We start from the raw sequence: 25470 nt of genomic DNA on the forward strand, positions 1-25470 counted from the left end.
GTTATGTTTCCTGCTTCCATGCTGTATATATGTATTTCAGAAAGGTTGGTGGCCGTAGCTTGGCTTCTCTTGCAGCAGCTTTTTATTCCTCATGAACTCCATAGCTGCAACAGCGTGATATCTTTATGTTCCTGTAGGGTGAGCAAGAGGAGTTTGAGGTCTGCTTAGCGTGGTACATGCCTGCCTGCAGAGGGGTTAGAGCTGTTTCGGTGAGCAAACAGCTGTCAGGACAAGCAAACAGCTGTCAGGACGAGGCTGCTCTCTAAATAGCCAGGAGCTATTTTAGCAGCGAGCACCAGGCTTCCACACAGCATCACTGGAGGGACAGCACGACTCTCAGAGTTATGCATGGTGGAGGAAGGAGGAGGCACAGCCTCCGGGCAACCAGCCTACTGCAGGGGAGAGCTCACAGCTTACAGTATCTTTGAATTTGTAATTCCACTTCCCAAGTACCTAATTTCAAATTGTTTGAAAGCCCTTAGCCTCAAACAATTTTAAGTGGAAAAAAATTCCAGCAGCCTCAAATGTCCTGCCTTTGGATTGAACTGGGAACATTAAGTGAAGCTGCATGACAAAAGTCAACGCTTTTCTTTATGCACACTTTCCCCCCTTTGCTGCTAAATTAAGGGAACTGAGCAATGGTACCGGCAGCTAAAAAATAACAAATTGACATCATTCAGCTGCTGCCCACTCTGTTCTCACTTCAAAGGGCTGATTGTTTCCCCACAGAAATATTACAGTTCAGATAAGTGTGCTGGGGCAGCTCAGAGACCAGACAGCCAACTGCAAGGCACCAGCCACGCCTGTGTTGGTCCTACAACTCATCTGGGAATCATTCACGCAGGAGAACAAACATGGTGTGTTCTTGTGAGTGGGGAGGTTCCCATCTGCTGACAGATCTTCACTGCTTTGCTTCTCTCTGGGTATGTACTTCTGGATGGAATATGATTTAAGAACGGCTCTCACAGTGCGAAAGCCCCCCCTAATCTTGTTACCTCTTCTCGGGATGCTCCATTCAGCCCTCATCATCTCATTTCTGCTTTTCCTTCCAGATCACACAGCAATTCTCCCTCACAAAAATTAAAAACTATGCTGCACAGAGCAGAGAGGGGCTGCTACAGCTGGGCAGTCAAATACTTCTTCAAATAGGAGAAAGCTGTTGGAACAGTTAGTGCCACATTAAAAACTCTTGGAAAGAGGCTCAGTGTCAGCTGCCTCTATTGCCTCTGAGTCCTGCCTTCCACAACAAGCCTGGACAAGCAGGCCCATCTCTTTCCAGGGTTGCTCTATGCTTCCTCTCTCCAAGAAGTGGAGCAACCTCAGGGTTGCAGATAGAATCCTGGAAACCTTCAGAGCCAGGTCAAAACGCCATGCTCGGTATGGGATTAATGCTGAGCTGCCTCTCAGGCTCAGCCCAATGATCCGGCTAACCAATAACAAAGGCTTCTGCACCTTTATGAGCTCCTTCTGCTGCCACATCAGTTAATGCACTGTGGGCTTCCAACCAGACCGTGGGGTTAGGAACATTGAACTGTTTATAAGTATTTATTTGAAGTTTTTTTTCTACCACCCCATAACTTCTGTGCTAATTGCTTTCACCAAGAGCAAGCTAAGCAACTCTTTTTTTTTTTTTTTTTTTTTTCTTAAGCAGATTTTCACTGTTTAGCTCCTGTTAGGGGGGTTACACATGAATTTCAGCATCTGCAGTTCTGGCTACAGCTCATTGCTAGCTTCTTTACCCAGGGTAAATAGCCCAGCGCTCCCTGCTTCCCTCTTTGGGGTGAAATCCTGTCCCCATCACAACCCGGGGTCAGCTGTAGCAAGAGTGGCCAGGCCAAGGTTCCCCTCAGCCACCAGGGCCCTTCCAGAGGCTACAGCCACCCTCTCACCACAGTGGTGACAGGGCCCAGCAGAGCCTCTCCGTGAGGCGAGTCATAGAATCACAGAATTATTAAGATTGGAAAAGACCTGTGAGGTCATCCAGTCCAACCGTCAGCTCACCACCACCATGCCTACTATACCATGTTCCAAACTTCACAACTACGTGCTTTATGAACACCTTCAGGGGTGGTGACTCCATCACTGCCCTGGGCAGCCTGTGCTGGTGCTTCACCACTTTCATAATGAAATTTTTCCTAATATCCAATCTAACCCTCCCTTGGCACAACTTAAAGCCATTTCCACTTGTCCTATCGCCTGTTACTTGGGAGAAGAGACCAGCACCCACTTCCCTACAACCTCCTCTCAGGCAGTTGTAGAGGGCGATGAGGTCCCCTCAGCCTCCTCCAGACTGAACAATGCTGTTCTCTCAAACACTCCCATAATCCGTGTTCTCCACCCCCTTCCTCAGCTCCATTCCCTTCTCTGGACGCGCCCCAGCCCCACAGTGTCCTTCTCTTAACGAGGGACCCAAATCTGAGCCCAGGACTCGAGGTGCCGCCTCCCCAGCACCGAGCTCAGGGCACAACCCCTTTCCTGCTCCTGCTGCCACCCCATCGATGAGCCAAGCTCGGAGCCCTGGCGGCTCGACTAAGGAAGCCCCAGCTCTCCGCCACGATCCCACAGTGCTCCGGGGCATCGCCCGTAGGGGCCAGCGCCGCGCGGGCCCCTTCCTTTCATTCAAATGAACCAGCGCGGGCGTGAGCGCGGGGCACGCCGGGAGTTGTAGTCCAGATGGCGCTTCCCCGCGCGCGTGGCCGCGGCCGGCGAGACTCGCTTTCCCGTCGTGCTGTGGGGCGGGGCCGGCGGGGCGGGGCGAGGCGGGGCAGGGAGCGCGGGCGAGAAAGGCCGAAGGGGTCCGCGCCGCGCCCGGTGCCGCCGCCGCCATCGTGGGAGCCGCGGGGTGAGTGCGGGGGGCGGGGCGGGAGCGGGGCCCGCGGCTCGGCGGGAGGCGCCGCTGCAGCCCGCGGGGCGGGAGCCGCCCTGACCTTCCCTGTCTTTGAGGCGACGCGGTCCCCGAGGGGCGGCGGCCGCGCTTTTACCGGAGGATGGAGCCCAGGGGCTCTGCGGGGCGGCACCGAGCTCTGAGGCGGCATCCCGGGGTGCGGGATGAGGGGCGAGCTCTCGGAGGTGGTTTTGTAGCGAGGCTCTCGGTGTTCCCGTGCCGTGCCCGGAGCGTGTGCCGGGGCTGGGGTTACTTGGACGGGCTGGATCGCCGTGTCAGGTAAGAAACGAGAGATCTCGCTGCCCAGAGCGAAGGTAGGAGAGAGCATGTGCTCTGGGATCGCCCTCTCTTCCCCTCCCAGTCAACAGTTTCTGCTGGGATTTTACGAGAGATCATTTTTCTTCAGCCTGTGTATCTGTTGTTACTTTTCAGCTTTAAGAACAATCAAAACCTGCAAAAAAAAAGCAGTAGCGGGAGTGTATGTCGCCTTTTTGTTAGCGTGAGAACTTTCTGAAGACACAAAGTCCCAATCTAAGCGGCTGATCTGTTCCTGCAATTCAGGTCGAGCTCCCTATCTGAGGCAGGCTGCAGTGCTTCAACGATCTAGTCCCTTTGAAGTCCATCGTTTCCAGTGTAAATGTGTATTTCGGGAGTTGATTTCGTGGTATGCACGTTGTATTGCCGTTGAACGGGAACAAAGGCCAAATCATAGAATCACTGAACGTTTTGGGTTGGAAGGCATATTAAGGCCCATCCAGTTCCACCCCTCGCCGTGGGCAGGGACACCTCCCACTGGATCAGGTTGCTCAAAGTCCCATCCAACCTGGCCTTGAACATCTCCAGGGATGGGGAATCCACAGCTTCTCTGGGCAATCTGTGCTAATGCCTCACCACTCTCACAGGAAAACCTTTCTTCCTGATATCTCATCTAAATCTTCCCTCTGTCAGCTTAAAACTGTTCCCTTTTGTCCTATCCTTGCAGTTCCTGATAAAGAGCCTCTCCTCAGCTTTCTGATAGGCCCCCTTTTAGTACTGGAAGGCCGCTGTAAGGTCTTCCTGGAGCCTGCTCTTCTCTAGGCATGGATAAATGAGTGCAGAGCTGCTGTTGAAACTTGGGCTGATTCAGCAATCAGATCTCTTCTCCAGTTGATATGTTTTTGATATCTCTTTCTCTGGGCTGATTTTTGTTCAGGCAGTGCTTTCTGTGTGTGCGTGTGTTGACTTTTAAGTTTTCTTTTAGCTACAACAATGAAAAAAGGCATTTCCTTGATATCTGCATAGAAGAAGAGAAGCTGCTACATATAGTATTCTTATCAGCGTAACACATCATCTAATTCGAAGTCCAGTGACGCTTTGTCTCACTTTTGGACTATTTAACTCTTTTCTTACTGGAGTCCTAATTATTATTTCATGTTCTTCCCTTGAAGATTGCAAGTTATTTGGTAGATCATTCAAAATGGATTTGCTTCAACATCTGTTTGTTCAATTCTTTAGAAAAATGTGAATGGTAACAACTTTATGGAATTCAGGAGGTACAGTGTGTTTAAGATAAATTACTGATGATGCATGATGTTTCTGAGTAACAGTATTTCATTGTCCCTGTGTTAACGTGCATTCTGCCTGCCCTGGGCCTGGTTACCCTCGAGAAGGCTTGACTGGGGCGTAATCATAGCCTCCGGTAGTTGCCAGGGCCCTGTCAGGAGCACAGAGCCAAGGGAGGACAGGACACAAGGGGCATAAATTGAAACAGAAGGGATTCTGGTTGGATGTGGGGGAGCTGCCCTCTGTGATCAAGCATTGGAAGAGGTTTCCCACAGAGGCGTCATGGTCCTCATTATCAGAGCTTTTGAGGATTAAAGTGGACAAAGGTATGGACAACCTGGTCTGATTCCCTAGCTGGCCCTGCATTGGGCTGGAGGAGGTCCCTTACAGCCCAAATTACTTGTAGTTTCTTCTCTCAAGAGTGTGTGCCTTTGCTAAAGGAAGATGGCTTGTTATCTAGTGATTCTTAGTTGGATAGGTGATCTGTTTGAGAGAAGATTAACTGGTCCTGTGATGCTGCTTCCATTGTGTTCCTAGAAAGTGTGCACAGGAGAGCGCCTTCCTATATTTGTGGGGTTTAATGGCAATAGAAGAAAGATCAAAGGAAAAATGGCCTCAAACCTGTATGCTGCTTTACTTTTTTATTACTGCAGCTTAAAGACCGCTCGTTCTTTTTAATCTGAGCAATCAAAAATAGATGGTTAGTAGAAATAGCTTAGATACAGGAACTGAAACAGCAGAGAACTCTTTCTTTGTCCTTATTTGCTCTTGTTAATAAGTAGTGAAGGGTGCAGCAACTGATGGTTTGAATCATGCTTGCCATGGATTCACATGTGCCCCTGGACCAACGACACCAAATTAAAGGGAGCCTTAATGCTCTCTTGCAACACTGATCTTCAAATCTAGAAAACAGGCTTGAATTCCATATGAAGGGGGTTTCACTTTGGTGCAGTGGTGCATAGGGCCAGCTTTAATATCCAGGGAATGTGGTTTATTTATGACCTGTTTTCTTATGGGATAAGTGTAGTTACAACTGCCAATAGATAGCATTTTTTCCTCCATTAGCATATTACAATGTATTGATTTGAGGGTTTTTCCCTCTTTAAATTTAGTGTTTTCTTTATTGGTGGTCTGCAGACTCTTCCCTGAGCTTATTTGCCTGTGATGGCTGTTCATTGATTCTTTGAATACTGCTTGCTTTTTGAATGTGGCGATCCCTGGAAGACCACCTTTGTTTTCTTTAGCAGTTTACATTATACTTTCCTATTGCCTGTACTAGTTTTTGTTGACATTTTCTGAAAATGCAATATTCTTATAGAAGTGCAGGTCTGCCATGCTTGAATTCAAAAAGACTTAATTTTTTTAATTGATAGCAGTAAGCTTATGTATGTCCAGGTCTGATAAGGCAGTAAACGCAGCTGCTGCTGGTAATAATTATTTGGTCTTTCTTCACACTGCAGAGATGTGACGATAGCCCACCCACTCCAAATGTCACTGGTGCTCAGATGTTTCAGGAAAACCGATCTCTTTGTTTGTCTGCGCGCAAGCGACTCTTTCTACTTTTGCCAAGTAAAAAGGTGGCTTTTCCTTGACTTCCACCTCCGAGAACCTCTCATGCCTCTCGAGCAGAAAGATGGACTATGTGCTGCAGCATTCTGTCAGAGAATCATCTCCAGGTGGTTTCTTGCTTGTCCAAGGAAGCAGTGAGAAGAGTTTTCATCTAGACTTTTTGCAAAAATTGTTTAAGGGTTGCATTTCCTTTAGGAGTTACAGGCAGTCTTGGTGGTTTTGTGCTGATCTCTCACACCTAGAGTTAAGGCAGAGAAGGAGGAGAAATGAAGGTAGGAACACCTAAGCTGTGACAGGCAATGGGAGAGATTCTGTGTTTCTGAATTTTGTTGACAGAAAATCTGTTGCCTGAGACCAGTTTAGCTGTGGTCTAATTCAAGGTCATTCGTGGCCCATATGAAGGCTTCTTTTTCTTCCAGTCTCACTCTGTCTCATGTCTTTCCTGCCTACTTGGTGCTGCTGCTTTCTACATTGTGCAGCTTCACATCATGCTGCTGCTATCTGCCCTGTGCCCCAGCAGATAAGGGGGAGCTTAATTCAGGCAGGTGTCTCGTAGACCCAGCTTGGCTGGTGGCACAGGACACACGCAACAAGCTGGAGGAGCCGGTTAGGAAAGGAGGGAGGGAAGCTTCAGAGAGTGTTGTAGCCTTGGACTGTTTGACAAGATCGAGGAGCCGCAGGGCTCTGAGCGGTATATACTGTGCGGGCTGGGCTGATGGGAGGGATGGTGGGAGCTTGTGGAAGCTCTGTTGGTGTGGGAGATCTGGCTGCATCTAAGAAAGCCTGATGCTGTGGGGCACTGGGAAATTCTGCATGGTTTAGGGAATGAATTCCCTCTCCTATGCTGCAGGATGCTGTGGGAGCTTTACTACATGTTCAAGGTGTTGTGCAGCAGCAGCACTGCCAGGATGAAGTAGGATGAAGGTACTGGGGATATCGTGGTGTGTGGGATCAGAGCTGTAAGAAGCATGGTGAGAAATGTGTGGAGGGACGGAGTTTACGCTTGAGTATGTGTCAGTGTGTGGCCTGGAAAAGTTGGCTTAGATGTCACTGAGGAAATGTCCCTGTGGAGCAGCGATGCAGGTTCTGTGGTGTTGGTGTATACCTGTAGGAGAGCAAGTTGCTGGCAGCTGCAGCTTTTGTGCACTGTATTGGGTTTCAGCTTGGGCACTGACTGATGGGTGGCATTTGAGGTGGGGATAAATTCTGTAATGGGAGCAGATTCCGAGAAGTTGAGTGAGTAATGTGAGTTGAAGTATTCCCCTCCATGCTGGTAGCCCAGCTTTGCTGCTGTGCTTCTCTGAAGAAGCTGTTAGTCAGATGCACTGTGGTGTTCTGAAATGGATGTGATGAGGTAGGTTTGGTCTGAAGTGACAAAGGCAAGAAAACTAATTAGCCTAAGGGATTGGTCTACTTTTCCATGGAGAATTAAAGTGGATATCAATAATATGCTCATACAGCAGTAACTTTCAGCAGGTGCCTTTAAAAGGACAAGTGTGCTGCCTCTTATGTGCTTTCTAGCCTACTGAAACTTCTCTTGTCTGGCTTATTATTAAGTGAATATTCTTGCCTCTGTAACTAGACTTTGAGCAAACCATGGATAGATTTTAATAGATCTTAAAAGCCTGTTATATGATGTTTATCTCCTTAAAACAGCCTGATAAATGTCTCAAATACATATGGATTGTATTTCATTGAAAGAGACTGGGCACAATGACACAACAAGATCAGTCCTATCTTGTTCTTTCTTTAGGTACATCTATAAGCTTCTTACGTCTGTGACAAACAGAAAACATAAGACAACATGGAGGAAAAGGGGACAAATCAGAAAGGGAAAATAAAAACCCTTCCAGGGAGAGAGAGTGTTTAGGAAAGTCATATATGAATGATATGGAGGGGGAAGCAGCATTATGATAAAAATATCTGTCAGGGGTCATCAGCTGTTTCCAATTTCAGCAGCATGTTTTGTTGTGGGTTTTTTTTAGTTTTGTTCTTACTTCTGGCAAGACCAACCTTATGAACAATCCAATTCATACATTTTTTTAAAATGGTATTTTACTCGCCAAAAGACAAATACATTTCTGTAGAGGGAGGTAGAAAGCTACTAATTTTTAGGTTTAGAAAATATAATACTACTTTCTTTATTTAAAATACAGACGTCTTGATTTCTTACAGTCTCAAAAGCTCTTTTGCAGTTTCAGGATTCAACGGAAGGCATCTGGTGCTTGAATGAGGCTGCCTTGAGGAGTTGAAAGCCTCTGGGTCTGAATGAGGTGCAGTGCTAGCACACAGCTTGACCTTGGGTGATGCTACAGCGAGCTGTAAAGTCTGAGTACAAATGTGGAGGGAGAATTTAGTTTGGCAATAGCTAGCTTGAGCTTCAGGAGAATAAGCTGATGTTTTTTGGGTGCTCACTACTTTGTCTTGATGTTAGATGCTTGGCTGTTTAACATCAATAGCGTCAACTAGTTTTGCACCTGACTGTTCAGGAAGGCTATCTGGTAGTGATGAGTTCCTGAGTTGAAGTTGAAGTTATAACAATCCATAAAAAGTGAATAGATTCTCACTTGGAGTGATTGTTGGCTCCACCACAGCCATCCCAAACCACACACCTCGAGGAACATGCAGGTCTGGAATGGAAGGAGCAGACTTCAAAACTAAATGCTAGTACTTTTGGTTTCCCAAACAAGCTGTGGGGGCCCTCCCTCACAGCAGGGTGGGCATCACTTTCCAGGGAGTTGGTGCAATGGTTAAAGGTGAACCCATTTTAGTTCCTAGTTGTATGAGTGAAGCTCAAACAGCCAAAGGCCTAAAATATAGAAAGCTGACTGTGCATGGGAAGCGAGGCCTGGTAATACTCGCTGCAGAGATCCTATGTGTGTGGCTTCTGCGTCTCTTGGGAATTTGTCAAACATGTGTGTGAATAATTGTCAAGTAAAGGAAGCCAAAATAACTATCATGTCCTGTGCACGAAGACAGTATTTCATGTCTTAAATGCTTTCCAGACTCATAGTGAAATATAGACCTGTAGCTCAAGGGTTCAGGTATTGCAAAAAGGGACTGTGGCTGGCAGAACTTGACATTTAGCAAGTATAACTTAGTTTGCTTCAAGTGAACTCAGATGTTAAAATGTAACATAGGGGGTTTTGAGTGCAGCATCGTTGTGTTTTGACTTTTAGTACGACTCTTTGGTCTTTCAGAGACATATCAGGATAAAAAAAAAACACCAAAAAACAAAGAATTTGCTTTCTTGAAAGCTTTAATGGCTTGTTGAAGTGATCCTCTGTCCTGACAGCGCATGATAGTTTCTAGACTGGGTCTGTCTGAACTGCTGCACATGCTGTATTCTTAATCCCTGTGAAACAGGGGCTGTCGTGTTTAGAAGTGTGATGCCTCTGAGCTTCCAGTACCTTCACTGGGAACAGCATATTCTCATCACTGTGAAAACTCATGGTTTACATCCTTGAAATTACTTTGTGTTTGAAGGTAAATGTCAAGTGTAGTTCAACCCTAGTGACAGGATAGAAGAGGAAAGTGGATCTTGGAAGGTGAGCTTGTGTTAAGCAAAGAGCTAGCGAATTAACTCCTGTTACGTATCACTGAAAGGGCACTCTTCCTCAGACTGACGTGTGGTCAATGAAATACCTGAGGAGTCAAGCAGGTGAATTGGTCAGTGTAAGCTGCTTGCAGATGATCCATATTAACATGTTGATTGTTTACAGTAAATGAGATCAAGTCAAAATAACAAGTGCTTGCCAGCTTTTTCAGATGGTGTCACTATCAAATTATGTGACTATAGGGTGGTAACACTCATTTTTATTCTTGTTTTCCACTTTTGAGAGTTGTGACCGGCCACTGAAATAGCTCTAGAAGTCAGCAAATGCTCTAATAAGAAATCAAACTGTTTGGTTTCCAAGATTTTTATTTCACAGAAGTCTAGGATACAGAGATTGAGATTTGTCCTACGTCTTCCAAAGAAAAATTATGGCTAGCTGAGAGGATCTGTGTTTACTGGTGCTCAGTACACAAGCCAAGTGCTGTGATTATTTCTGTGATTGTTCATTCTGATGATTTTTGTTTGTTTTACAGCTTTAGGTGAGGATTCAGAATGGGAGACAAGCCTCTCTGGGAGCAGATTGGGTCCAGCTTCGTACAACATTACTACCAACTTTTTGATGCAGACAGGACTCAGTTAGGAGCAATATATGTAAGTATCTACAAAAGGGGGCTGGAGCTCTCTCCCATTATCTGTGTATGCTTCTTTATTTTGATGGGTGGAAACACACAGGGTGGGATAGTGGGTTTTGTCCTGATTTTACAGTATCATTGCAATCATGCCTACATTTATTTATTGTGTTTCTTTTACATTTTGCTCCTATTTTGAGCTTTGCCTGCCTTATCTTATAGGCTGTCTGACTCAAAACCCTTAATTGGCAGCAGGCAGTGGCTTGTAGCAGAAGGGACTGGTGATTATCCTATGATTAAATTCTTTGTAAAAGCAAATATGCTAGCCTTAGTGTTCCATTAATTTACAGATGTGGATTTGCTTGGATCCTTCTTGAAGTGGGATGTGATTTAGGTCCTACTCTGTGTTTAGCGTTCTTGCATGTGTTACACCTCATGCTGTATTAATCGTCAGAATACTAAAATAGGTTTAAAATCTGAATCCAGTTTGAATATTTATAATGTTAAAGAAATTTAAATTCGGTTTAAATAAAGTTTATTTTTGCTCTTTATTTGGGACAAAATAGATTTGGTTTCCAAGATGAAAGACTAACAAACCCAAGGAACATCAGCTTTCGGTTTTTGTGGAGCACTCCTCCAGAACATGCAAAGTGCTCTGTGTGGTTGATTACTGGTGGTGGGGAATGCTGCTGGGTGGCTGAGTTGCTTCAGCAGGATACTCAAGTCCTGCAAGTCTTCCACCGTTGTATCCTGTTTTTCTGCCTGCCTGTTCTTCTGCTGGATGAATTATATGAAGCTTCACCAAGCTCTTGAGGACTGACACTGTTGCAAGATTGCTATCACCATTCTTCCTTAGAGTTCAGCAGTATCCACCAGCATTGGATTTATGCTTTGGATTGCTGCGTGTTTGCTATGTGCGGTCTTGCTATCTTATTTTAGCCAAGAAGCTGTGTACAGAAAGCTGTAAAGCAAGAAAAACAAGTAGCTGTGCTCAGTCCACAGCTCTAAATATGAAGGGCTTAGCATTTTCTGTTACATTATTACTAAAACGTACAAGGTTCTCAGAAGGTGGGTGGCAAGTACAGCCTAATCTAAATTCCTGGAAACATGGCCTTCCATACAATGAACTCCTGGGCTCTTCTCACCCTTGGGGGTCTTCCTACCTTTCATCATTCAATGGAGATACCTATGCAAATGTAGCCAATAGAACTGATGTAGTGGTCATTGTTTTGTGGAGCTCCTAAACTTTGGAGAGTGGGACCCTGTTTTGTGTAGCTGAAGTGCACCAAGGTCACAGCTTCTTTAACTTGGAGGAGGTTCTGCAGAAATGCTCTTTCACTGATGAGCTTTTTGCCTTTAGAGACCCTGTGGGCACAAACTTTATAGCATGCAGGAGTACAGCAGGGAGCTCTTGGATTTGTTTCGTTTCTACAGCAAGGTTCAGTTTTCTCCTTTAGTGGTGTGATCCAAGTTAATGGAGCTTTTGTCACTTATTCCAGGTAGGGATCTGGGCCAGCTGCTTTTGCTGTGAATTGCTTGAGTTACGTGAGTTGGAGCACTTAAGTCAAAGACTTGTTTTGCAGGAAAATGCTGTAGCAGCTTCTTTGCTCTGCTTTGGGCGTGTGGCTACTTATAATGAAATGTTATTTTGTTGCTGCCCTCTCATCTGTAGGGCTTTTCTGATAGAGGAGAAGATTCTTGTTGTTCTTGAAGCAGTTCCTCCCAGACTGTTGATGCAACAAGTGGCCATGGAGGTGACAAATAGCAGAGAGTCAGATGGGCACAATTTAGGTACAATGTGAAGTTGTGGTGTGTTTCAGGAGGAGCAGAAGGTTTTTTTTAGAGTGGCTGTGACTGGTTTTTGGGTTCAACACAGTATGTCTGAAATAAGTTGCTTTTTGATATGGTGTGGGGCAAAACCAGATCCTGGAAAATCTACCAGAGAGCACACAAATGGAGTTCTTTGGAATCCACCATTTTCTGCTGAAACATTCAGAGCTTCAGTGAGAGTTGAAAACTGGATAGGGAAGAGCCAGGAATTGTGTTCCTGGAGGTATTTAAAGAGCGGAAGCAATAGCCATCTGTGGTAACATGCACAAGAACTTGGGCTATCATGTAGGGGGTTAGGGTGCTGTTTGATGATGGCAGCAGGCAGACTTTGAGCTCAGTGGAAACCAGGTTAAATTTAAGTCTGTTTGCCAATATTTGAAGCTGGATTTGAGAAGGCTGAGCTATGTCAACAGTAGGATATTGCAATCCTGGTTTAAACAGAGTATGCTAAGTGGAATAGGAAGTTTCTTTCCTGTTACTGTGGTGCCTGACATAGCATGCTCAGAGTGCCCTTGCTCATGTGCTGGAAGAGCTCGTAAACTGAAGCACCTCAATCATTTCATGCCACACAGGGCAGTCTGGAAAACCTTTAGAGACATATTCTGTTTTGCTGGGTGTGATTAGGGTTTGCAAATCAATACTTGAGATGAAAAAAATCTGGTGATACATCTCCTCAGGTTCTTTCATATGTATTTAACTCTTTACATACTTTGTGTCCGTAGAGGTGGAGGGAGATGTGCCCTTCAGATTTTTTTTTCCTGAAAGCTAACTTTAATCCAAAGGAAGGCACTTTTATTGCTGGTATAATCATGACAATAAAATGTAACCTACTTAATTTCTAGTTGGTTATTTCATACTTTTTTTGGTTGCTTTTTGTGGTTTCTTTCCATTTCTCTTTGAAGTAGTTTACAAATAACTGGATTCTAAGGATATAGGCAAAGTAAAGTCTCTTACAAGGATTGTTTAAGGGTTATTGAAGCAGGTTAAAGATTCTTTTTCTTTCCCCTCAGATTGATGCATCATGCCTTACATGGGAAGGACAGCAGTTCCAGGGCAAAGCAGCTATTGTTGAAAAACTCTCTGTAAGTCTGTAATCCTCACCAAATGCTTTGGGAAACAGTTCTGAAGACTATAAATTAATTGCTTCTGAAAATTTGATTTTGACTTCAGCAGTTTAAAATTCTTGAACATGGGACTTGTGCTTCCAGCTTTTGGTCTTCAAAAAATGTTATTTGTGATTTCATTCTGTGTTCCATTGGTGGCTCTAGTGGTAGAACGTTAAGTGATTGTTAGTTTGCAAGGTTATTTTTTGACTGCAATGCATCTGACATGATTGATTTATTTTTAAAAAAGTATAGTTCGTAAGCTGACCCCTGATATAGAGGAATGAAGCGTGGTTTGTTCTTTTAAAGCATGCCAAGGAAGTAGCAATAGCAAACCAGTTATTTGGATCTGCCTGTGACGGAAACTAAACATTGCAAGGAAAAATTTGTTTTCTGGTACACAAACTGCAAATAAATTCTGTGGTGGAGAACCCGAGTGCAGCATTTCTCAGCTGTTCAGATATGACCAGTTATGGTTAAGGACTTTGAAACCAGTGTTTCCTTTTCAAGTGAGAGGAAAGCCTTTCTTACCATATAGAGACTGAAAGTCTCTCCTTGTTCATTTAGCTAGACTTGGAGAAGTTTTACCTTTTGGGTAAACCCATGCTGTCATGAAACTAGAAAGTTGTTCTCTTGAGATACGTGGAAGGCAATGCTTTGGGTCCTCAGACATTCTTCTCAGACCATGGTACATCAGGCAGATATATAATTTTTGTTACAGATTGAGAAGAAAAATCTTTAACTCAGATGCTAATGTTCTGTGTTTTGGAATCACTGCTTTTATCCAAGGGATCTTTAACTCTGAAGGCTGAAGTTTGCCCTTGATTCAGTTTTAGTTGCCTGCATTGCCTTTGAGAAGGCTGCTTACCTTGGCATAGCACAGCTTGCAACTCCTTGCTGCTAGATGAGGAGATAGTCAAGCTCCAGAATTGCTTGTTTGTGTACTTGGTGTTCTTTAGACTTCTGGGCTAGCGGCCATTTAGATGCTAAAACAGCCAAGCATTTGCTTGGCCACAGTGTCTGACTGCTGCTTGGATCTGGTCCAGTGCAAATCAGCCCCTTTCCCACCAGAGCTTTACTTATCTTTACCTTCCCTGTCTGTGGTGCCAGTTGGGCTTTCTGGATTCATGTGCTTGGGATTGTCCATGGTCGGAATGTGAATGTGGTGTGAGTTGAAAAAGAAGAGTTACTTCCTAGTGTCTGGTGTTTCTGAAAGTGTTGCTTGCACACAGAACTCCAGATGTACTCACATTGGCTATATGAGCTTCAAGGGAAGAAAAAAGGGGAAAGGTGGATGCATGGGTTTTAAGTCTTGAGCACTGATTCTGACCCAACCATGTTTCCTTTCTGTTCATAGCAACTTTAACAAAGGAGCAAATTTGGAGTTGTCTTGTAAACACCAAGCATTAGATCGTGCAATCTTTTATCACTGCTCAGAGCAGAAGAGCTTTGTGCCTTGATTGTTTGAACTTTGAGCTTACAGATGATCTGAAGTTCTTCAGGCAGTGTAATTGGACTAGGAAGAGGTACTGTTTACTGTATATGGTGACATTATTTCATGACTGGGTGCTTGAAAAACACTTAGATCAATCCAGCCTGAGTATTGTCAAGTTGGAACAACTTTGTGCAGTACTACCAATAACCCTTTGTAACATTGGGTTTGCTTGATCTTTGTTTAATAATGTAATAACTGTACACTTCCTTATTTTACTTTCTTTTCGTTGTAGAGCCTCCCTTTCCAAAAAATACAACACAGCATCACAGCACAAGACCACCAACCTACACCTGACAGCTGTATACTCAGTATGGTAGTGGGACAGCTTAAGGTAAACTTTCCATTACAGGTTAACAAATGCTTATGTCTTAGATTTTTACAGGATCATCCGATATCTGAAAACATTAAAATGCTCTCTTGGGTGGGGAAAGAACGCTGGTAAGAGTGCATTGAGGTATCATCCTTCTGCTGTTCACGACTGTCAAGAAACTGCTCATCCCTTCAGATAACTAGCACTAGGTAAATGGCCTGTAGTTTGACAGTCATATGTTCCTGCAAAGTACAACTGTTTTTACTGTTCCTACAAGTACCATCTGTGCTCTAGAAGCATCAGTATTTCCCTTACCCTGATGCAGTAAGGCTTCAATGTTCTCTGTTGCACTTAAAAGCTCCATTACAGTGTTCTTGGACAACATAAGACCATCTAGTTTAACATGCTGTTTGATGTAATTTATGCATCGAACTGTGATTTAGCAGACCTTTTTTTCTTAGCTGGCAGCCATTCAGTGAGACCATGCTTTTCCTTTGCTGTCACAGGGCACAAGAATACAGTCCTGATGTTAATGCAGTCCAGCATCTCTGTAGTCAAAACTGGTTCAGCAGTGGAGTGTTTGAAATCAAAGGCTTATTGTTGAAATAGCTTCTCCTTGTGAAGAAATCAGATTATTCATACTGTGGTATGGATTACATTGCTGTTTGAGTTACACCACTGAACTGCATAACTTACCCAGCCTCCTGTCCTTTTTACAAAATGTTGCATCCTAATATACTAGGACCACAGACTAAATTAATGACAGAAATTGTCATTGAATCTGCAAAAAATACCCTGTGTGTAAAGTCAGCTGCAGGCAGAACTTGCTCTCAGTAGACAGTGTTTATTTTAAAAGTGTGAAATTACATAGCAATAGTTACAATTATCGGAATTAGTTTTGTCGGGGTTTGGTCCAGCTGTGTTGTCAAGTAAGAACTCTAAAGCCATCCAGTCCTAAGAGTTACTTGAACTTCTAAAATACCTATTTAGGTTTCTTTTTCCTATTAACTCTGAATGGCACCTCTGGTGTCAAAACATTCAAACCTCCACTGACTGTACTGTTAACTGAGCAAACAGGACTGAAAGTTTGAATCTGCTTGCTTAGCTATTCTCCATGATTGTTTTGAGCTGTGCAGTTGAGAAGAACAGTTCACAGTGTATTGCATCCACTTCTAAGCCTAACACAGATAGCTTTGGCTCTCATTAAAATTGCTCCTGCTTTTTAGCTGCAAGTTGGATTCCAGCTTTCTTGCTCTTTCTGCACACACTCTGTTGAGGGGAGACAGCCACACGTGGCCATGGACAGCACTGAGTTGCAGGACAGGCGTGAAGTCAGACATGCTGATCTCACCTGTCTTGCTCTTGGGTATGCACAAAACTCAATGACGTGACCGAGACTTTTTGACTCGGTGTCTTGGGCTGCTCACATTTGCACCTGGTTTTGCACAGTCATGTTTTTAAGGTCATTGCAAAATCATTAAGCAGATCACTCAAAACCAGTGATGGTTTTGAGTCCTGTGGCAAGATACCAAGTTCTTAAAGATTCTGGAAAGCTGTTGGGGTTTTCTCATCCTTTACTATAGTCGTTAGGGTTGTAGATGCAGTCCAGAAGCTTTCCATAAATACCATGGCTTGAAGTAGTATTTCTTACTGTGCTTTTTTTATCTTCTGAATAATTCAGGGATCACATGATAGTACATCTGAGTACTTGAAGGAGCATATCAAAGTATGCCTGTCATGATCAAATGCAACTTGTTTCTGAAGTTTTAGTAGGAGAGGCAGTGTTTTTTCACTCTTCGCATGTACGTATCTCAAATCTTGGCTTTAAAAAGCCCATTTGGATGCCATTTGGCAAATGCTGCTTCTCACTGAAGAAGCATCCAAAATGGCAAAGTCAACTTAGAGCTTTGACTCCTGGCTTCTGCTTTGTACGATATTTACACAGGTGGACAAATGAAATACTTGGTACCAGTCAGTAGTATGACATATGTAGTAACCATTTCTGCTAGTACACAAACTTCGTTGTCATATGCAGAGAATATGTTTTCTTGTGCTTATCCACAGATGTGGGCAGTGTTTTAATGCGTCTGTGTTGTTCTTGATACTGTACAGTAAATGCAAACAACTGGGTTCCATTAGAGCATTTTAAGAAGCAGCTCAGCTATAGCTCCAGCTGAACTGGGTACACTTTAACACGCAAACATGGAGCAGTGTACTTAGTTTCATTTAAAAATTGCTTTCTTATGGTGTGGCTCCTATCTGTTCTTCTTATGGAAAACTGTAGAGATGTATGCATAAGGAAGGGGACTTTCAAGAACCATCAGCAGCAGGGTTTGAAGGGAAAAGCTGTGCCTCCTGCTTACTATTCAGTTATCCTTTTCATGGAACTGGGAGCCAAATTCTTCAAAGCCCAGTACAATTAAAACATGCTTCTGAATCCTCTGCAGTTTTTCAAAACTTGCATTGTCTTATATAACAAACGAGCATGCATAATGCTTTTAATAGAGTAATCCAAGATAACAATAATGCTACAATACCTGTAATGTGCCCTTTGTAAGAAGTCATGATCATCATTGACATGATTTTTAAATGGATTTTCTGAGACCCTAGTTGCTTGACTTGCTAGTTCCAAAGGTTCAGTGGAAAGTCATTCTTAAGTAAGCTGGGCAAGTCTTGTGTTTCTTCCCTAAAACATTATATTTTGGTTTTGTTTGATTTTTAAGGTGGGTAGGAACCAAATGATAGCAGAAAAACCTTCTAATCTCCCTGCATTTACTATGGGGTTAACTGCTACAAATTGTAACAAAGCCTCAGCTTTCTTAGCTGTACAGTAATAGTTCTGAAGAAACAATGAGGTCAAGGACTATTACTGTCAAATACTGCATTTTCTTTACCAGAGGGTTATGTCATAAGTAAACCTGCAGATTTGGGTTGTTTTGAGCTGTTGGCCTGCCCTGCTGGAGGGGGAATTATGTGGGGTCAGCTGGAATCGTTCCTGCCCTGTGATGCTCAGGATGGATATCTACCTCTGTGCTGCCCCTACAGCCTGGCAGGCTAATGTCAATAGGAACTTTAAAGGGAAAATGTCTTTTGCAGCAGAATAATCATCTGCACTGAGAGGACTGGACACAACAGCTTCTTAGAGAAGATGTTGGAGAGTAGCAGAGCGTCTAAGTAGGGTGAATGACACAGATGAGGGTCTAAGTTCTGAGCAGAGACAGTACAGTAATTGCTGTAATTGACAATTTACAAGTAAACATATGAAAGAGCCTCTTTAGTGGATGCTGGGATAGGCAGTAATTTTTTTATCCTTTTGTAGAGTTATAATAAATGTACCTTCACTTAGTCTAATTGTGTTATCATTTTTATTGCTATTCACTGCCTGGGTGCATGCTCGCTTGCCTTCTCTGGGAAGACTGAGCATCAGTTTAAGCCTTTAGGAGTGAGTTTCATTTGGTGTGATGCTACTTTGCCAGCATTCACCCAGAGTGTCAGCTGACGTTTTCATCATGCTTCACGTAGTAACGTATTTCTCCTGTCATGCTCAGGCAGATGATGACCAGGTTCTAGGCTTCCAGCAAACCTTTTTGTTGAAAAGTATTCAAGGTGCCTGGGTGTGCACCAACGAAGTCTTCAGGCTAGCCCTCCACAACGTTTAGCCCTCTGCCTTACCTCTCCTCCACGCAGTCCTCGCTGTCCTGGCTGAGTAAGGAGTGCTCTCTTCTCGCTCTTCTGTCACCTGAGCTCGGCTGAGAAGCATGGCTGTGGCTTGCACCTTCTCAGAGCAATGTGGCAGATCTGTGGCTCTCCTGAGAGTGTGAATTTTGAAGTGATTGTTGCAGAATTAATTGTGAATAACTAATTGTTATGCAGTGTTTCCTGGTCTTAAAAGGGAAAGGAAATTTGCAATTAAAATCCCTGAATGTTTTTGTAATGCATGCTGAACACTTGAAGTGTTGCTTAAAGCCTGTTAAATGAGGTTTAAGATGTGAAAGCACCTGCTAGCTTAAGTAATTAGCCTTTCCTTTGAGATAAGGGTAGCAAGCCTGCAGTTTAATCAACAGTTGCTGTGGGGTGCTGGTGAGAGAGTAAAATTGTCTCTGGCCAGATAAGAGGAGAAAAGTTGTGTTTTTCTACTAAGTTGCGCAGCCAAATCTGGATTACAAAATAGATTTGCATCTAGTAGTGTGACCTGACCCAGGGCTCTGTGAGATGAAGACCTTCTAGTTTTGAGCCTACAGGTGAAAAGGGAGGCAGAAAAACTGGGGGAGGTCGAAAAGCTGCCAGGATTGTCAGTGTACCAGAGTCTGTGGAGCTGGGAGAGGAGGGGCATGAAAACAGTCTGCCCAAAAGTAGGTAGAAAGCAGCTGAGTATTTCCAACAACCTGAAAGCAAACTGTTCTTGGTGGTGCCATACATTGTAACAAGGGACAGTGGTTGAAAACCACAAGTTGGGAGGTTCACACTGGACACAAGGGAAAGATTTTTTTCACTAGAAGGATGAAGTCCTGGGAAATGATGACTGGACACCTTGTGAAACATCTGTGATTGGAAGACTCTGCTAGACAAAGCTATGGCTGACGCAGTACTGCTGTAGTCCGTGCTCATGCTGAGTATGAGGCTGGACTGGAAACCAGAAGATCCTTCCAATCTGATTCTGACTTCTTTAAAATTTTTATTTTAATTCAAAGATGTCATGAAAGAATTTGAACTGCGTGAAGGGAAACTTAGTAGGAAAAATAGATCCCCTGTGTTTCAAGCCTGAGCTCACATTGGATGTAAATTTCGAGTTGGACATAACTTTACGGACACACTTTACCCTTACTTTCCACTTCCGTTTCAGCTATCTGAGCTGTGATGAAGATACAAAATAAAATGGAATAGGATTAGTCTATGCCTTCTAGAGCATCTCAGGCCACTCCACCGTGACTATAATAGGACATATTCAGGATTTTGGGAATAGACTATAAATTATTTCATTTGCCTTAAATATAGTCTGGGATTTTCCTTGGTTTTAAAGTATACTGCTCCTCTATGCTGTGAAGACATAACATGAAAGGAATAAAGAAAGCAACAATATGTGACTTCATTGTGGGAATTTGCCATATGTACAACAGCAGGTGTTTGGGGAAGAATTCCCTTTTCTTATAATCTTCTTGCATCCAGTCCTGAATTGCATAAGAAAGGAGGAAATTCTCCTCAAGCCAAAGCACCAAGAGCTGCAGTGCAGCTGGGCTTGCTGGAAATTGAAGAAACCTACACTAAGACTTGACTAGTGGTGATATCTTTTTTCCCAGAGGTCTATTTTTAATGTGTACTCTTGTCAGTAGTGACATGCTCAAATTTTGGTGTGAAAACTGCTTATGCAGCTTGTAACAGATTCATCAGTGACCTTATAAGAAGAGGAAACCATAGGGCAACTGAGAGGATACTAAATGCTTATTAATAGTTGTAATTAGAAGTGATTCAAGCTGAAATGATTCTACCTGGCTGGTTTAAACTAAGCCATTTGAAAGGAACTGACACAAATATGAATTCATTCAAACTCAGTCAAAAGAGCAGCGTTAATAAGATGCTTTACAAAGTCATTTGTCAAACTTTGATATACAGCTCTCTGCTACTCAGTGTTCTTAGATTCTTCCATGTCCAGGAACCTTCCAACTATCAAGCAGCAGTGAGACTATACCAGGGTGTAAGCGCTATGTCCGTTACCTAGGAAAAGCAAGAAAAGGGATAAACTCATTGGTTTCAGAGCCCAGGCCATCTCTTCTGCATGGATACACAAGCATCTTTTGGAGTCAGATCTAATAATAATAATAATACTTCCCCTGAAATAATTGGCACGATGGCTGTCATATGTGCTAATGAACCACATGGATGGCTGATCTAATTGAGCATAATTGCTTGTGTTCACACTGTGCTACTTGTCATTGACCCTCTGCCTAAAGCAAAGGAAGGTATATATTGATGTGACGACAAGCTGCCCAGCTCATCAGCCTCTTGACTTCATTGGCACTTGTCTTGCTTGATGTTCTTTCATCTACTGAACGCTTGGGACTCACTTACGCTTTTGGCCTTACTTGTTGCCTTATTTTCTGGCTATAGGAGAGCAGTTTCTTTATTCACTTTTGGTCCTTCATGGTTTTGTAGTAATTTCATATTTTGCCTGTTCTTCCCACCCTGATCACATTTTTGCAAGCTGGAGAGTCACACTCAATTTACTTTCCTCTGTAGGAAACTGTAGCTGGATCATCTTTCTTGTCCTTCTCTGGCCTTTCCTTATTGTGTCACTTTAGTTTTTTTCTAAATGAGAAATGCATGCAGGATTGGCTGTGTAGGTGCTCTTTGTGCATTTATGCAGTTGCTCACTTATGGGGTTTGGTTCTCTGCTCCTTTCCAAATAATTGCTAACATTGTGCTTGCCTTGATAGCTTTTGAGCTCTGAGCCAGTTTACAAAACGAAAAAGATGTCCATCACGATTTCAGCGTTGCTTTCCCTCTCAGGGGAACAGCCTTCTCAGGCCATAGCTAATCTACGGCCTTTGGTTTTCCTCTGTGGATTTGCATACACTGACTGAAACTGCACGTCTGCTACACCATTTTATTTCCTAGGCAGTTGTCACTGGAATCCTTGCAGTGGTTTGGGATTTGAGTGCTGCTTTTACGTGTGTTTGATCCAAGCAGTGCTCTGGCAGGTTTGCTCTGTTGTAATGCAACTGATGTCCTTAGCAAGGTGGTCCTCAAAGGTGGCTTGTGTCACAGTCACTTTATCACTTACAGGTATATTGCTTTTTAAAATAAAGATTTTTTTGTTTGTTTTTCTAGTGTGCTTTGCTCCTCAACCTTTCCATTTGCTGTTCTTGGATGGCAGCAGAGCACTAAGAATAAACATTCAGCAATTTGACAATGTTTCATGTCCTCCCCTGGCTGCTGCTGCTTGTCAGTGCTTTTTTTTTTTTTAATGCATTTCCCCCCTTTTCCAGAGCTGAATTGGTTGTGTGCCAAGAGAATAGAGCTTAAAATCCTTCAAAAATGCTGAATTGAATACGCTGTGGTCAGTATCAGAAGATTGTTTTGTAGTGAGTTCTTGCGCACTGTTCAGATTAAATCCTATTGTGTGATTTTCAGCTTATTTGGGAACCATTTGTTATTTTGAGGCTTCGATTCCTCCATGATGTCACTAAGGAGACTCGTAATATTAGGGGGGAGAACTAGTCTCCTTCTGATATTATTTTCTGCTCTTATAGCGCTATGGTAAATACAGTGCAGGCACTCTGAGCCACGTAGATGAATTGTCAAAGGCAGAAGTTGAGGTGCTGCTGTGAAGATCGCTGTGCTCACAACATCCCATCACAGCCTTAGCAAATACTTTGTTTCCTTTGAGCTGTTCCTTGGCAGTGGAAGAAGGAAGCACTGCATCATTGGCCAGCTGTACCGCTGTGGGAAAGCTTTCAAAAGGATCTGTCACCACCTGGATGGTTTGGGTGATACTGTTGATGCTGACTGCTACAGAAACCCCTTCTGTCATCAAAGTACAGCGTTATACAAACTAACTTTTAAAACGCGTTGTTTCCTGGGTACAAGGCCCAAAGAAAGTTTGTGATTTGGCACTGAGGCAGGCATGCTTTTATCCGTGTGGTGATGCTGCTGGAACGAGATGTCTGCAAGTCTTCCAGAAAACCCCAACTTCAGATGCCATTGCAGGATTTCTGTGTCACTGGGCCTTAGGTGTTTGTCTGCAAAGCACCTTGGAACAGGTTGCAATTCTGGTTGCGTTACCGCCTCTTGAGGTACTAGGCATCTTACAGCATGCGACATCAGTGTTAACCTTAGCTTTTGCATAGTCTTATCATGAGTTTTGGAACACATTTCTCAAGGAGGAGTTTTTTGAACTTTTTTCCTCTCTTTCTACAGGCTGATGAAGACCCCATCATGGGATTCCACCAGATATTTCTATTAAAGAACATCAATGATGCCTGGGTTTGCACCAATGACATGTTCAGGCTAGCATTGCACAACTTTGGCTGAGCTGGCAACCCCGAGGCACCCGTGCTTTTTTTTTTTTTTTTTCCCCTCCTCTCCTCTTACTGTTATTCTTCACACTCACGGAACATTCCAAATATCATACACAAACCTGCAGCACTGCAGAGCGTGAGCAAGCAAGACCTGTGCCCTGCCCTTCTGCTGAGTTTACATTGTCACTAGATGAATTTCTTGTGCATGATGTTTGGAAGTTAGACTTAGCTGCATTTGACAAGAGAAATTTGTGTTGTACCAGCATGCCTCGGAAAGAAGTTATAATGTTAAAGATTGATATGTACTGACAGGATGCTCTATAACCCAAAGAAAGGAAAGAACAGCAGCCTGTACAGCCCAGATATTGATTTGTTCAGATGTCTCAATGCTACATTACACAATAAAACTGAGATTTTCTTAACAGTTTACATTGTTTTAATGAGTCGGATATAAAGTTTATGGTCCTGCTTGCTTTGGATATCTCCGTCTGCCTGGCTGGGGGATGTTTACAAACCGAAAGCATTTAAACTGAAGAGTACATCGTAGTTGTATCGGTGAGGGTAGCTCAGACATGCCCTTGGCTGTACACTTTCTTTTCCCCTCCCTCTTAGCATCTTAATAATAGACTTCTGGTGCCTTTTTTTTTTATGTTAACAGGTTCTCAGCTGTTGTATTTTACTAAGGCAGAAGCCTCAAATAATACACAAGGGTAACAGCAGTCATGGTAGCATGTAGTTAAATCTTCACAACATCTGTTGTGTTCGCCCTCAGAGCCAAATGGGACGCTGCATTGTCTTCATGGACAAACACACAGGAGCCTGGTCCAGTGCTGCCGTCCTGCAGTCTGTATTTTGTGCTCTATGGTGTCTTTCTAGCATTCCTTCATTGTGACTTGCATAATATCGTGTTTGTTGTGCAGATGTTCACAAGGCTGCTGTGTGTCCTTCCATGAGATGTGGCGGTAGCCCACCAGGGAAGGAGTTCAGTAAATCAATCTGTCCAGCCATGAACTGGCCTGGGAGAAGAGCGAGTTTGCTTCACCTTCAGCCCTCACTAAGCCATTGGGCCCGAGTTCCCAAAGGTTTAGCACACCTTGCAGAGCTTAGGTTTCCCAACTATAGAGAACATTTCCCTTTCTGAGACTTGTCAGAAAAGCCTGGGATGGGCTGTGCTTCAGCTGATTGTTTCTCAAACCTAGCTCCTTTGGCATTTCTTGGAGGCCAATGTTAGGGTCCTCCCCTTCATTACTGCAGTGTTCTCATATAGTCCCTGTTTCAGGTGTAGGACTGTTCTTCCAACACTGCTTCTGTGCTGTGAAAGTTGCGCTCAAAGTCTGTTGCAGGAAGAGATGACCTCCCTCAGTAGAAAGAGGCTTTTTGTATGGTCACTGCAGCGCGAGGCTCCCTATGTTGTAGCTCTGGATGCGACAGGCCTGGCAGAGGAGAGTTATCTCGGAGCAGCTCTGAGTTGGGAATCTCACCCTGCAGAAGGGTCTCGTTCGGACAGTCAGGGTGGTTCTTGGAACAATGAGCTCAGTAAACCAAGAGCTGGTTTAAGAGTCAGGTTCTTCAAGGAATGCACGTCTGGCAGGGGTAAAAGCTGAATCTAAAATGAGATTCTTCTAGGCCACTGAAAGTTCAAAGCAGTTATCCCCTGGATCTGGTCATGTGGATCCTTCCAGGGCTCTTTCCCTGCCTTTCTCCACGCAGCCGTTTACTCCTGTGCCTGCAGGAACCTAATTCCAGCAGTTCTGACCCGGCACTGCCTGGTGCTGCCCAGTGTTGCTGCCTCAGTGCCTGTACTGCCAGTGCTGGGCCGAGCCTCGTGCTCTTCTCCTGAGCCAGGGGCTGTTCCTGGAGGATATTTTACCTCCAAGCAACCTGTTTAAACCCTTCACGAGTGGGACCTAGAATCATGGAATGGTTTGGGTTGGAAGGAACCTCAAAGCCCATCCAGTTCCAAGCCCCCTGCCATTGGCAGGGACACCTCCCACTGGATCCGGTTGCTCAGATCCCTATCCAGCCTGGCCTTGAACATCTCCAGGGATGGGGCAGCCACAACTTCTTAGGCATCTTATGCCAGTGCCCCACCCTCACAGTAAACATTTCTTCCCAATATCTAATCTAAACCTCCCCTCTTTTAGTTTAAAACCATCAGCCCTTGCCCCGCCATCCCTGGAGGTATTGAAAAGACGGGTGGGTGAGGTGCTCGGGGCTGGGGTTCAGCACTGGATGGGGATGGTCGGAGTCCATAATCTCAGGTCTTTTCCAAAAAAGCGAGTCTATGATTCTACGATGATTCGATCGCTACAGGCCCTGCTAAGGAGTCCCCCCCCATCTTCCTTAAAGACCCGCGTCCGCTTCCTCGAAGCCTCGCGGGGATTCCCGTGACGCCCAGCTGGGGCGGGGGATCCGGAACGCTGTATCTCGGGAGCCGTTCCGTCCCGGAACTCTCCGTTCCCTGCCATTTCCGCCCGGAGCCCTCTGCCCTGGGGCCGTTTCTGCCTGGAACGCTGTGTCGCGGCGCAGTTTCCGCC

The 25470-nt window shown here is 44.2% G+C and overlaps 1 protein-coding gene across 2 annotated transcripts; it reads left to right on the forward strand.

The window, feature by feature from the left end:
• Positions 1–2734: 2734 nt before the first annotated feature.
• On the forward strand, positions 2735–23360 carry NUTF2 (nuclear transport factor 2). 2 transcript variants are annotated; one of them, XM_054079019.1, is made up of 5 exons: positions 2735–2842; positions 10085–10202; positions 13021–13092; positions 14841–14939; positions 22833–23360. In XM_054079019.1, the coding sequence occupies exons 2-5, from the start codon at positions 10104–10106 to the stop codon at positions 22944–22946; spliced, it is 384 nt and encodes a 127-aa protein (XP_053934994.1). In that variant the 5' UTR covers positions 2735–2842; positions 10085–10103; the 3' UTR covers positions 22947–23360. The 2 variants fall into 2 exon arrangements, with proteins under 2 accessions (XP_053934994.1, XP_053934995.1); XM_054079020.1 differs by lacking the exon at positions 2735–2842 and adding an exon at positions 2966–3163.
• Positions 23361–25470: the final 2110 nt, after the last annotated feature.

Source organism: Cuculus canorus, chromosome 13, assembly GCF_017976375.1.
Source record: "Cuculus canorus isolate bCucCan1 chromosome 13, bCucCan1.pri, whole genome shotgun sequence".
NCBI lineage: Eukaryota > Metazoa > Chordata > Aves > Cuculiformes > Cuculidae > Cuculus > Cuculus canorus.

Excerpts from the sequence above, each read along its gene's own strand:
- NUTF2 (XM_054079019.1), top strand. The coding sequence starts at position 10,104 with ATGGGAGACAAGCCTCTCTGGGAGCAGATTGGGTCCAGCTTCGTACAA. Across the intron at positions 10,203-13,020 it reads CTCAGTTAGGAGCAATATAT|ATTGATGCATCATGCCTTAC; the intron begins GTAAGTATCTAC and ends CTTTCCCCTCAG. Across the intron at positions 13,093-14,840 it reads CTATTGTTGAAAAACTCTCT|AGCCTCCCTTTCCAAAAAAT; the intron begins GTAAGTCTGTAA and ends TTTTCGTTGTAG.